The following is a 13,003-nucleotide window of genomic DNA, read 5'->3' as shown; positions in this document are numbered from 1 at the left end:
ATATTTGTCCAAACGACCTGAGCCCCACGGAGTCAATGTCTCAACTGTTCATACTACTGACACATTGACGTATTTTATGAATAGCCTGCCTTTATTTAACTCCGGCATCATATACTACATGCACTCGCTCACACTCGCTGTGATGCACTGCACTCGCTGTGATGTGTTTTCCTTTCATTTCACAACGTATTTACTGTATAATTAACGATAGCAGTTGCCCCTTCGTAAACATTGCTACACATTTTATTTGCTTAAAACACACAAGTATATCCTATAGGCTACTGTCAAATCAGAAAGAAAACAGCTGTCACTCGGCTATTACCTAACCAATACCTTTCAAACACGGTGATAGAATGAAGGTCAAATTAGTTGGGAGTACTATCAACAGGTTGACTTCACTAGCCTACTTATGAAGATATTTCAAATATGGAATGTTCAATGCTTAATCGCGCCAGCCGCAGTATCTCAATTTGCCAAGATGATGAATATGGATTATCCGTGTGCTCTGCCCTGCTATTGTTCTAACAATAGGCCTACAATATTCCTTTTGTTTGAGTGTGGTTGTTTAGTGCGATATTCTAGTTAGGCTACTGTATATAAAGGAAGGCATTGCAACGGGAAAATCTCCTGAATCTCTTCTCATTGTGCTCCACCTGTCACGTCTCTGCGACCCACAAGTTGGGCTTCCACCACACTTCGAGACACGCTGCCGTTGGGGGAAATAATTACTATAGTTCATGTTTACTTGTATGAACTTTTAACTATTTCATGAAAGGTGTGGACTTGTACAACACTGTCAGTCGTTCAGATGTTGTGCCTATATCGTATCGTCTCTTTTTTAACAGTTTCTATAGTGTAAGATAAGCATATCATTTTGTTGTAGATTGCAACTATTTCTCCCACAAAAAATACCTACCATGAAAGAGATAAGTTTGCCCTTTCAGGTGTATATGTAACATTAGACAAAGCATGAAAGGTGTGTGTCTGCTGACACCTGTTGCATTTCAGTAGCGACAGCTGGTGAGAGGGAAATAAGTAAAAGTTGAGGAGAGGGAAAGCCAACTAACGTTTTCCATCGCACGAAAATGTCATGTCTTTCGGCACTTAAACCGTTACTCCCCCTACTGTTCTGGAAGAGAATTGTTTTCAGCACCCACAGCCGTTGGAGTACTATAAAGGGACACAAATGCTAACTAGTACGTACTATCCGGCCGCCCGCCCACTGTCCAACTATCCGACACGACCGTTTTGAGTACTGTATAAGGGCCTTTACGCTCCAAAGCCATTCAAAAGACAGAGGCAATGTAGCCTTTAACATATATTTTCCCTTTTCTGAAATACCTTAATACTAGCTTTAAATGATTTATACTTTTTCACTTTATGTGTAAATATGAGCAACTCAGCACTACCTCTGCCCAGACATGAGTAGGATTGGAAGCGGATTCTTGACCCACTGCTGAGGAAGAGGCCTCACGGTTCAGGACTCTGCCACTTCCTCAGTCACAGGTCATGGCTGTGGGAAGAAAGGGACTGTGTTGTTGAACAAACAGTGAAGAGCACAAAGTACGTTTACAAATATAGGTGTATTAAGGAGATACTGTTGTGTCTCAACCACTCTTCAAATGAACTTTTTGAATTTAAGAAATAGAAAATAGGAGAGGTCAAACCTTATTGAGTCACCTCGTATGTGAGGTGCAGGCAGTGGTGATTAGGGTGTGGGTTATTTTAAATAAAGGTACATAATGTAATCTAAGCTTGTTTGCAAAGTTTTTAAGTAATAGAATCACGCAATTGAGTCTTATAATTACATATAAATGTACTTGGGATGAGATGGTATGGCTTGTCCCTTAAAGTTTAAATCCTTCCCATATCCCGTTTCCATTCAAAGCCAACTAAGCATGTCTTTTAATAAAATGAGATACAAACACAAATACCATGAATTACTAGCATATTTTTGTATCTGTATACAATAATTGTATCTATTTATTGTTTTATCTGAATTTGCTCAAAGGTGCAGTTTCCCCAAATAGCTTTCCTGCAAATAATCTCCCTGTAAACTAAAACTGTCTGTCTTGTTTGGATCCTATCAGATCTCTTTGGAACACTTGACCCCTTTGGAAGTAGCTCGTTTGGCAGCAGCAGTGGATTTGCAGACTTCAGCCAAATGTCAAAGGTAAGTATGAGCCCTCAGAGTCCTGGCCTCTAGAGAGGACGTCTGCGTCAGTGTTCATCAGACGCGTACATACAGCATGGAAGGCTTGCATGTGTGTATGTGGCAGAGTAGTCCCTCCCACCTCACAGAGCTTGTCCTGTGTGTAAAGTCCTATGCCAGGCAAGGGGGCATTAGAATAAAACTCTTACCCTTATGGCAAATTCTGTCTGTGTGCAACTCTTTGTTAGGCCATGGCCAACTGATGTTTCTGTTCCCCACCTTGAATTATGGGTGGAATGGTTTTGCCTTTGGCTCCAAACAGTGGCTCATTCTAAACGTTTTGTGTTGCCTCCTGTTATTCAGGGCTTTGCAGATGACCCCTTCAGCAGAAAACAGGATACCCCAGCACTGCCACCCAAGAAAGGTGTACCACCTCGACCTAAACCACCTAGTGGTATGTCCATATACATTCGAAACCAATTTGGTCGTTTCAATGCAGAGGAAGTAATGAATCTGTTTGTGCCTTCATTTTAGTACACACACTTGGCAGTGTTTTTTGAGCATGACTTGTTTTTAGTATCAAGCACACTAATGTCCGTTTGAGTTGCACACATTTTCCACCACACCCTTCTGCTCACAGCCATATCCTGTTTTGGAAGTTCAGCGAGAGTTGCCAGTTCTGACTGATGAGAGATTGAATTATGACAGTTTCTGACTCTGGTGCGTGTTTAACTGTCCCTCATCTCTCCTAAGGCTGTCAGTCATGTCTGTGCTCCTCTCCACACCACTGAGGGAGGCAGTGGAGATTACGCTGATGGATGTTATTTATGGCCACCCCACAGAGCAGTTTCTTATGAGAACATTTTTGTATCATAAGTGCAGCTTTTTTGCAGCTCTTTGACGTAGTAAACAGGAAATGTGGGCACAGATAAGCAAAAGCGGACTGCCTTCTCCTTTGATCACTGGAATCTTGCAGAAGATGCATGCAGAAACAAGGTCCAGTTTAAAAAAAAGTCTGCACTACCATTTGCTCACCTTTTGTGTCATGAAAACAATGTATGGGTGGTCTGAGAAATGCATGGTTGAAGACAGGGTTAGCCGCAGGGTGTTAATGCAGCTGAAAGTGTTTGGCATGCTATTTTTCAAATGCAATGAATCATGGGAATTTGTTGAAAACGTTTTTTGGTTACTGGATCTGTTCCTATATCTCATCACTAGACAACCTCCTACAACATCATCAGTTCAATTATAGACAGAGTATATGGTTAGTCTGGCGCCTTATTAGCAGCAGCAGTCCTAGTAGCTCTCCAGGTACAGCGAAGCAGTAGACCAAACAATGAAATAAAAAATAGACCAAGCATATAAAAAAGCAGAACTGAGCAAACCATTGAATTGGATGTCAATAAATGCATTTGAAAGAGTGTGTGTGTGCATATGTGCGCATGCATGCATTTGTCTGTATGTGTGCACACAGGTGGCTGGTAGGCACTTGCAAATTAGGCTGTGCAGATGTAGTTGGCCTGGGCTGAAGGGACAGCTAAGAGCGGTTAGTGTCTCAGGGTAACAGCGTAGGAGGTGATGGAGGAGCACAGATGATGTGTGGTTAGCTTTCGCTGGCAACATCAGTGTGTTGATGCTTTCCCCACCCTTTCCCACTTCCTCTTTGTAGTGTGTGTGTGTGTGTGTGTGTGTGTGTGTGTGTGTGTGTGTGTGTGTGTGTGTGTGTGTGTGTGTGTGTGTGTGTGTGTGTGTGTGTGTGTGTGTGTGTGTGTGTGTGTGTGTGTGTGTGTGTGTGTGTGTGTTAAACTTTTACACCAGTCTCCTGAAGTGTTCTTTTCACTGTCCTGTAAATCCATTTCTATCCTCTTGTATTTTTTGGAAATGTTTTACATTATTAGACTGCATAATTTATTTTCCTGACTTGTGCCAGAGAGTAGAAAATGCACTGGTATAATTGAACCTCTGACAGAAGATGAGGAAAGCAAAGGTGAATGTGAAGATATTTTCAAAAGCACTTTTGTCAGTGAAATGCTTTATCTCATTGGTCTGTCAAGAATCAGAATCAGAATTTTATTGGCCAAGTTAGTTTGCACAAGCAAGGAATTTGTCTTGGTGCAGTGGCTCTCACTGTGCTTACACATATAACTCAAAATATACATCACAACACAAAACAATACAACAGTGCAGATCAATACAACAGTGAAAAACAATACATCAGTGCAATACAATACAACAGTGCAATGGTCAACAGTCTATTGCAACTGAAGGGACCATGTGTGCAGCCATGCTTGCATGCACTAGCCTGGAAGATGCAGAGAGGATGTTAAATTTGCGCTGATGTTTGAACACAAAGGGTGGAGCTCATTTTTGCGGTTGCGTGTGCCATTTACCATAAGAACAGAACTGATTACTTGACAGCTAGTGTTTTGAGATGTGTTAATCTGGACTGGTATACCGAAGTACCAGCCATTGTAGGCGTGCGGTTAACACCTTCACATGGGGAACAACAACTAGTGAAATGTTCCCACGCACTTCTCTTGAGAACTTTAATTAACATTAGCACAGGGGTGAAAAGTGTGTGTTTTTAAAAAGAGCGTCAGTTCAGTTTCATGATCAGCCTTTGGGTATTGAGGAAGCTTAACTACAGATGCAGGAGGTGAAGTTTTGAGGTCGTTGGGATTAAGTGGGCAGCACGCCAACCCTCAATGTAGAACAAGATCAGACATTTGGGGCACACTTGTAGCAAATTGTGGTTCCTGTGTGAAAGCGTCAATTATATGTATGTGTATATAAAAATTTGTGCTCGGTAGCTGGGTTTCTATCCACCTCATTTGCATATTTTAAGCACATAAAAATCCGGTTCAAGAAAAAGTGAGTCTGTGCACATTTCCATCCACTGTCCACTAAACATGAAGACTCTCTAAATCAAGGGAGGAGTTCAAAAACCTAAGGTTGTCAGGCCAGCTTTAAGGGAAACACCTAATAAAATTGCAACAAATGCAAATGTACGTAATAGACCTGTTTCCATCCACCTAACCTGTGCAAAATGGAAATTAATCCACCTCCTCTAGCAAATCAAGTTCAATGCAAATTTAAAGCGTTCCCCTGGTCAGGATTTCCCTTTTCGAATGGTTAAAATTCACATCAGTCGCAAAAGTTAGATGGAAACCCAGTTATTGTTAGATTACCCGTGACATTACAGCTCTAACCCATATGTGGCTTGGGGTGCACCACAAGTGGTGTTCAGGTTAAACTGCAGTGGGTGGCAGGGATGATGTCCGCTAGTTGGTGTTGCTCAGTTCAGGTGAGGACAACCAAGCTTTGTGGAAAAGAAACCTGTTTTACAAATGATTGCGCAACACCACCTCAAAAGGAGATAGAGACTTTCTCGCAAGCTTTTTTCCCCCTTTTCATGTAGGTATGGCTTCAGTCAGTATGAAAATGTGATACAGAAACAATATGATCAGACAACCTCACATATCTCCCATTTGTCAGAGTGTCACGCGACACCACTCCCTTAATGTCACTGTCTTTATATCATGACTACAGGGAATGGCTGGAGAATGAACGAGGTTTATCTCTGAACTCTTTTCAGGTAAAAGCACTCCTGTAAACTTGCCTGGATCGGGGGATGCCTCCAAGCCGAGCGACCCGTTCCAGCCCTTCGGTTCTGATGCCAGCGACCCCTTTCAGAATAAAAAGGGGGTGGCGGGTGTCCCAGGGGATCCCTTTAGTGGCAAAGATCCATTTGCTCCATCTGCCTCAAGTAAAGCCTCTAGAGACTCCTCATTGGGTTTTGCAGACTTCAGCTCTGTAAGTTGAGCTCAGTGATACTCTTCTTCTGTCCGGCACACCCCTTTATTTCGCTCTCTTGCGCTTCACCGTGAATCATGACTTTCTGTGAGAAAATCTTAGCGCATAGTACACCAGCTTCTCTTCCACCTCTCTGCTACGCTTAATTCTGGCCACTTTTCATTCTTTATTTGTATGTAACTCCTCACGCTTGATAGTTTGTGTGGACGGAGGCTATAGGAGGTGTTTTTTGAACTCCACAGTGACCCTTGGCAAATGTACTCGATACCTCATAAGAGCATGTTTTCTCTCAACACAGTCTAGGGTCTTGAGTATTTCCTGTCAAAGGTGGCCCCGGCTTTCCAGAATCCACACAAGACAACACATGTACACACAGCTCAGAGAAGGCAGCAAGGGTGGAAGGGATGTTTTATATTTTTGTTCAAACTGTTAAGTGTCAAGTTCAGTTCCAGTGAAATTAGATGACTAAAAATGAAAGCTTCTAGGTGTCACCTCATTTTGGGCGGAAAGATAAGAATAGAGTTAGTGTGAATTGGTATCTCTCTGAAGATCTGCTAGTCTGTTATAATGCTTGATCCACACACCTCATGTTTATAGCTGAAAGTTTTGTTTTTGACTGGGGGACTCCTAGTTTTTAATAATGGAACATAAAGTCAGGTCTAATGCCAGCCGTAAGTTAATGGTGAATCATGCTTAGCAGTCTTCTGCTCTACACACACAGTGTGGCTGGGTATGAAAGCATTTATGCCACGTGGTTAGCTGGTGGATATCTACATCCATTGGCTCCATAAAATGACTGGTGGGAGTTTCAATAGTGTTCCAGCAGGGACCAAACATCTCTACCAGTTCCTCATTAGGGTAAATGGGTGCAAAATGGACACTGTCAAACTATCCAGCTGTTCCTGTGGACTATCTTTCCCTAAGCAACCTGCAGGCGTGCAGTGGCACACCTGACACATTCTGTTGTTTGCTTGAGCTGCCTAGCTCTGTGCACAGCACGTGTGAAGGGTCACTCTGAGGCGTGTGAAACGCTGGTCTGTCTTGTTCTCAAGAGCATGAAGTGTCCCCCCAGCACTCTCCTCTCGTGTGGGTGCTGGACAGATTGTAGAATGAGAGATATTGAGCCCATAACTATTCTTTCTCTATTGTTCTCTACCTTCTTTGGGTTTCCTTTCTTCTCACTCATTCTCTCTTTCTCATCCGCAGTGTGCACAGAAACCCCCTCAAATCAGTCCTCTCATGTCTCACTTGGTACTCTGTACCTTTTGGCCGTGTCGTAGTTGACCTTCAAAGGACCATGTGTCCGCTGAGAGGAGACTTTACACTGAGAGTTCTCACGCAAGTCTGCACTGTCTCCATTCTCTTCCCCATTTCCACGCTCACTTACTTTATTCAGCTAACGCTCTTAACCAGAGCAGGCTAGAGCTAAAGAAAAGAGCGATGTTGCTCTGCTCCTCTTCCCAGACTCCCCTCAGAGCGCTGTGGGATGAGCGAAAGGAGTCGTGCCCCCCCCCCCCCCCCCGAGCTTTAGAGCGTGGCGCCGGCGCGGTCCTGATACTCAGAGGACGGGAGGATGCCAGCTGAGGGGGCAGGTGGTTGTTTTGGGGAAATAGTTCCAAGCCAACAGCTGTGCAGTTTGCTCACACACGAAGCAGCAGTATCACTACTCAGCTGTCAGGCCGGAGTTTTCAACCGAGCATGTAATGTTATGTTTTTTTATTTTTTTGTATTTATTTTTTTTATTTGTATATCTGTTGTAAATGTGTGCATTTCAGTACCATACCGAGGCAGACCCCTTTCAGGTGTCTGGTCTGTCATGCCCATGCATCACAACCCATCCTCTCCATGCCCCCACTGGTGTGGTGGTGTTCTGCCTGCATGACTCTGGGGCATGGAGCTTGCTACACCATTTCTGATTTGCAAATGATGATGAAAACACTGTCGACCTATCTGTCAATTGCACAATGCAAATATCTCATGTGGAGATAGTCATAGCAAACCTGCTAATTAAGTTACTTATCTACTGTATTGAAGATGTCATCTGAGACAGTTTCATCACTTAAGTACAGTGCTACAGTTGAGTAGTACAAGTGAAATTACTACATTATGATGGAATACGGGTTAGCCGTATAAATACAAAAAAAGAATTATGTGACCCTGCCTAGCCTTTGCTGACATAAGCACATTGAGTGGTTAAGCAAGGCCTCTTCTCCACACCAGCACATGTGCCATGCATGTGACCATTTCACAATTCTCTAGAGTGTGTGTGTGTGTGTGTGTGTGCATTAGTCTCTGTAACTGTAGTCTTAATTCACCCCTCCATCAACATGGGCATATGTCACATTTCCTGTGTTTCTTTCAGCTTCTCTCTGCCTGTTGTCATTGCATGCCGTGTTTGATTATGTGTTGTGCCTTATTTTGGGCACCATTGACCCATTAAAGCGGTCCTTCTCATGTATGTGGGTGTGTGTGGGTTTGCTGTCTGTCAGTCCTCTATGGTGGTTGTTTTGGCTTTGAGTGTTGTATAAGGGCTGTAACAGGTGGCTGTATGGAGTTTGAATATGTCTGTATTTCTTTTGTGTTTGTAACACGATTTTCATCTCACAGGAAACGAAAGAGTCAAGGTAAGACACCCTGACGTTGTGGTTTGTTTTGACAACACTTTGCATAAATGTACAATTTCTTCACTCTTTGCACAGTCTCTTGATCAAGCCGCCTCTTGGGCATTCACAAATTGACCTGGCCCAAAAAAAAAGGGAAAAAAAGTTATTTACCATGAGAGCGATGCTGCTGCAAAGCTGTACAGTTAATTTGCTGCATCAACCCAACTAGTCTTGGGTTTTTGGTCCAAATGCACCACGTAGATCACACGCTGTAGAATACTATAGTGCAGTTACATGCTTGACTCTCACACGATCACTTGCACAGAGTCCTAGCACATATAAAAACAATCGGGATGTGGGGATGCACATGTAGCCCTCTCAGCACTTCCTGTCACGCTGAATCCGTTTGATAATAAACACTTTATTGTCATTATCATGGGTGATTTCCTGAAAGGAGTTATTTGGGATGTGGATATAGCACGGCTTTCACTTTATCAGTATTACACTTAAGCTCTATGTGTTGTGTGTGTGTGTTTTAACTGATCTCACGTTCTCTTGTTCCAGTTTCACTGCTATTTTATGCTGTTTTCAGTAATAAATCTGAAGGCACAATGATTCATTCTGATTCACTCTATGTCTTATATATGGGATTCAGACTCTTTTCAATGTATTTGTACTGTGCTATTTAATGTCAGTTATTCAAATGTATACGAAATGCATGGAACAACAAAGATCATTGTGTCTTCAGAATTAGTTCATGGCTCTAGGTTCAGAAGATTTAAATTTTTTATAAACTACAGAGCCAGACGAATATCATCTTATTGTTTGTTGGATTCTTTTCTTCCTCTAGTCAAAGTGACGATCATTTTTCTCAGTCTGTTATGTAAGCCAAAGTGTATGAGTGAGCGTGTCGAATGCATTTTCCTGTGTGTGGCAAGGTGCAGAAGTCTTCAGGCGCAGTGCACCGCAGTGACTGTTGGTGTTGTCTGCGTAAAACCTCTTAAAGCTAACGAGAGCACTGAGGATGTGACATGATGTGTTAGGTGTGTTTGTGTGGGTGCAAGGAGTGTTAAGTGTGGAGGTAAGGCCAGTGTTCTCTGTGTGTGTGTGTTTGATTTTTCATTGGCAAGCAGTTCTATAAAGTCCCGCATATGTCCTTCCCCCTTTGCAGTTTGGGAATGAGGCGCAGCAGATGGAGTGGGCCAAGCGGGAGAGCGAGCGCGCAGAGCGGGAGCGGCTGAAACGCCTCCGACTGCAGGAGCAGGAGGACCTGGAGCTCGCCATCGCCCTCAGCAAGGCCGAGATGTCCAACGCGTGACCTCGCACTTCTCACTCCCAACCCCACCACGGCCCGCCCACCATTCCCACTCTGGGCTAGGCTGAGATCCCAGACCCCTTACCCCCAACCCGCGTCACTGCTGACCTCTCACCCCCTCCCCCCTCTCCCATCCCACTCCATATACTCAACAAGACCAAGATGTCTGAGGCTTGATCCCTGTCGCGACATTACTTCACCTCACGCTGTACTAACCACAATGCAAGAAGTCAAACTAGAGTACAAATGCAAAACGAGCAAAAAACTAAATGGTAATAGTACAAGGGTTGGGGGGGGGGGGGGGGGGGGGGGTTGCAGGGGTTTGGATAGCTCAGAGTGTTGGCTTGGGGTGTTGTAGTGATAAATCAACACTCAAAGTCTCCCCTTATTTTAATGTGATCAACAATTGCAAGAGGGTTAACCTGTGGTTGTTTTGCGACTAATGCACTGTATATGCACTGCATAACCTGCACAGTCTGTCGTCGGCCAAGTGTGCTATTTAAGGGAAATGTGGGCCTCTTGTCGGGCTAGTGAGGTTGTTCTGTGGCAGGACGTGGTGGAACTTCACACTGGACTGGCTGCAGGCGGTATAGATCGTAGAAGGGACGGCAATTCTGACCAAGCTGAGTAAAAAAAGGACAAATATCGCTGTAGTGGTTTGAACTGATGATTTTATCGCTTTTTCTCTTTTTTTTTCTCTTGAGGGACACAGAACTAGTGTTATGGTCTTCTGCATGTGTGAATGGGTGGCTCTCTCGCCATGACTGGAAGCAAATTGTACAGAAAAAACTCTATTTTCTTTTTTTGTTTTTGATTGTTTCAGACAGTGTGTGTGTGTGTGTGTGTGTGTGTGTGTGTGTGTTTGTGTGAATGGATCCAAATGAATGCTTACGTATCAGGGGCAGCAGGAGAGGCTGAAATGTTTATTTGGAATCATGTCACATTTTGCAGTGTATTTAAGACCTCTCCCCTGTGAAGCGGGTTGTCCAGGAAGAAAGAGATCCGATGAGGGAAGTCATTCTTTAGTGGTCACTGTGTGTTCTCCTGCAGCAGGAACAGAGGAAGCTCTTTTGTCTGACCACCAGCACTGTTTACCATTTCAGGAAAAGGTTCTTTTAATATTACCGAAAAACCACAACCCTCTTTTCTGAGAATATGCTCATAGTGTTGTCACAACGTACTGGTGTCTTGTGTGTGTTTCAAATGACTTTCAGTAATTGGCTGCTAGAACTGAGGGGTTGACTGAAGGACAAACCTGGTGGAAGGGTGATCCCATTGCTGATGCTCATGCAGTGTTAGTACTTTTTACAGGGTTTTTGTCTTTTTTTGGTGGTTATTTGTTGTTTTGTTTTGTTTGTTTTAAGCCTCATGGCCGTATTCATGTGAATCTTGGTACACCGTGCCGACTGTGTTAAGCTTTCAAACCATTCAAGCCTGAACCCCCTACCTTGTTTTACTGGCAACATTTCATTTTTACTTGAAGTCTACCAATGGTACTAGTTGGCACACTTGGTTACCCTGGGTTGTTTTTCCTTTATACTGAAAATAATATAGAGTGACAATAGTTATAGGTTGTCAATATTGAACTGACCTATATGTGGTTTGTGTTCCCTCCAGAATGTGTATGAACAAGCCCCAAATTGAAATGTTACTAAATTAGGGATCTTTTACTTTCTGAGCCATGTGTGATGGTGTCATTATTTAGTGTTGTTGCTGCTGTTGTTATTATTATTACTTGCATTATAGGGCAGTAATATATCAATCATCCGATGTGCGGTATTAACTGAAAGATTCTGGTGTCAGAGTATAACAAGTGAATGGCACTTTCGATTGCAAAAGTTTTGGTTGAAATCCTTCATTGTTTGATGCTTATGCTGGTTACTGACATGCCCTGTCGTTTACATGCATTAAGACTCGCCAGCAAGAATCACAGCTCTGTTTTTATTTCACGTCTTTCCTGTCTCTCCCTGCACATGCGAGAGCTTCAGCTGTGTCCTTCTGCTCGAGGCCACATTGCTCACTCTTGTGGTGTTTTAATCACAAGTCTTTATCACACTAATGAAGTCCTGATGCCAACACTCCTCTACTGTGTTGCAGCCTCTCTGTGTCATCTGCCCAGGACAGGGCCCTGGACCCCCCCCCCCTCAGCTCTGCACTCTCAGCTTTGCTCTGGTCTCTCTCTGCTATCACTGAGTTCATGACTGAATTGAAAACAGGTGAATCTGATGTAGAGGTGGAGCCACTAGGCTATCCCCCTGAAGGACTAAAATAAGCCAAAATCAAAAGGCATGGGGGCCTTAGGTGGCCCTTAGTGACTAAATGGTTCTGATGGTTCTGATTGAGTAGTGCTCTAGAACTGATCATTCCACTTAAATACTAGGTCAGATTCATCTGTTTAAATCACATTTGGCTTAGCTTGTCCAGCCATCCACTCCCTCCCCTGTGACATCATTCATACTGTATTTGTCTTATGTGTCTACAGTGCAATAGTCTGTTTATTTTTTATCTTCCATTTAAAAACATGTAAATTCAGATTTACATTTTTTCATATTCAGTGTATTCTTTTTGTTGTGTTTTTTATCATTAGGTGTATTTAAACATGCTTATCAAGTTGCTGTTACAAATTGGCATTTTGAATTATGTTTTCAAAGCATTTTGACCGATCTGAAGCTGAATGCGTTCCTCCTCGCCTGCCTTTGACTTATCTTTCCTCTGTAGATAAAGAAGAAGAAATAATCGCATCTGTTGTATTGAAATGCATAAAGTATACTATACATAAACCTTGTATATTATGTCTGTTATATTTGTCCTATAAAAAGTGAAAAATTGCTCAATGTGTAACTTTTGGAGAATTTCTGACTTCATTGGTAGCAACTAGAAAAAAGGGTTGGATTTCTTCAAAGACGTTTAATGCTCAGTATGTGGTCATTGTTCAATAGAATAAAAAATAACTACATTTCAGATTTACAAGCATGTCTTGAAGTATTTTGTTTCATTTAAACTCTGCTGATGTGACAGCCTTTAGGAGATGGTAAGGTCATTGGTAGTAAAGTGTTTACATGCAACTCACTTAGAGGTTTGGGTCCAAAGATCCTTGTGTGTGTGTAAGTATGTGTGTGT

The 13,003-nt window shown here is 42.9% G+C and overlaps 1 protein-coding gene across 4 annotated transcripts in view; it reads left to right on the top strand.

Annotated features, from left to right (window-relative positions):
* eps15l1a (epidermal growth factor receptor pathway substrate 15-like 1a) overlaps positions 1-10,136 on the top strand; it is a 30,607-nt gene extending 20,471 nt beyond the window's left edge. For 2 of the 4 annotated variants that reach the window (XM_080860423.1, XM_080860422.1), the window contains exons 22-25: positions 2,091-2,173; positions 2,516-2,606; positions 8,573-8,589; positions 9,740-10,136. In XM_080860423.1, the coding sequence (XP_080716549.1) occupies positions 2,091-2,173; positions 2,516-2,606; positions 8,573-8,589; positions 9,740-9,886 (338 nt within the window). In that variant the 3' untranslated portion in view covers positions 9,887-10,136. Of the gene's footprint in view, positions 1-2,090; positions 2,174-2,515; positions 2,607-5,747; positions 5,966-8,572; positions 8,590-9,739 lie in introns of all 4 variants that reach the window. The other 2 variants (XM_080860425.1, XM_080860424.1) reach the window with 2 other exon arrangements.
* The last annotated feature ends 2,867 nt before the right edge of the window (positions 10,137-13,003 follow it).

Source organism: Sprattus sprattus (genome assembly GCF_963457725.1).
Source record: "Sprattus sprattus genome assembly, chromosome: 2".
Lineage (NCBI taxonomy): Eukaryota > Metazoa > Chordata > Actinopteri > Clupeiformes > Clupeidae > Sprattus > Sprattus sprattus.
Note: the sequence above shows the minus strand (reverse complement) of the source record. Positions and strands in the feature narration are given on the sequence as shown.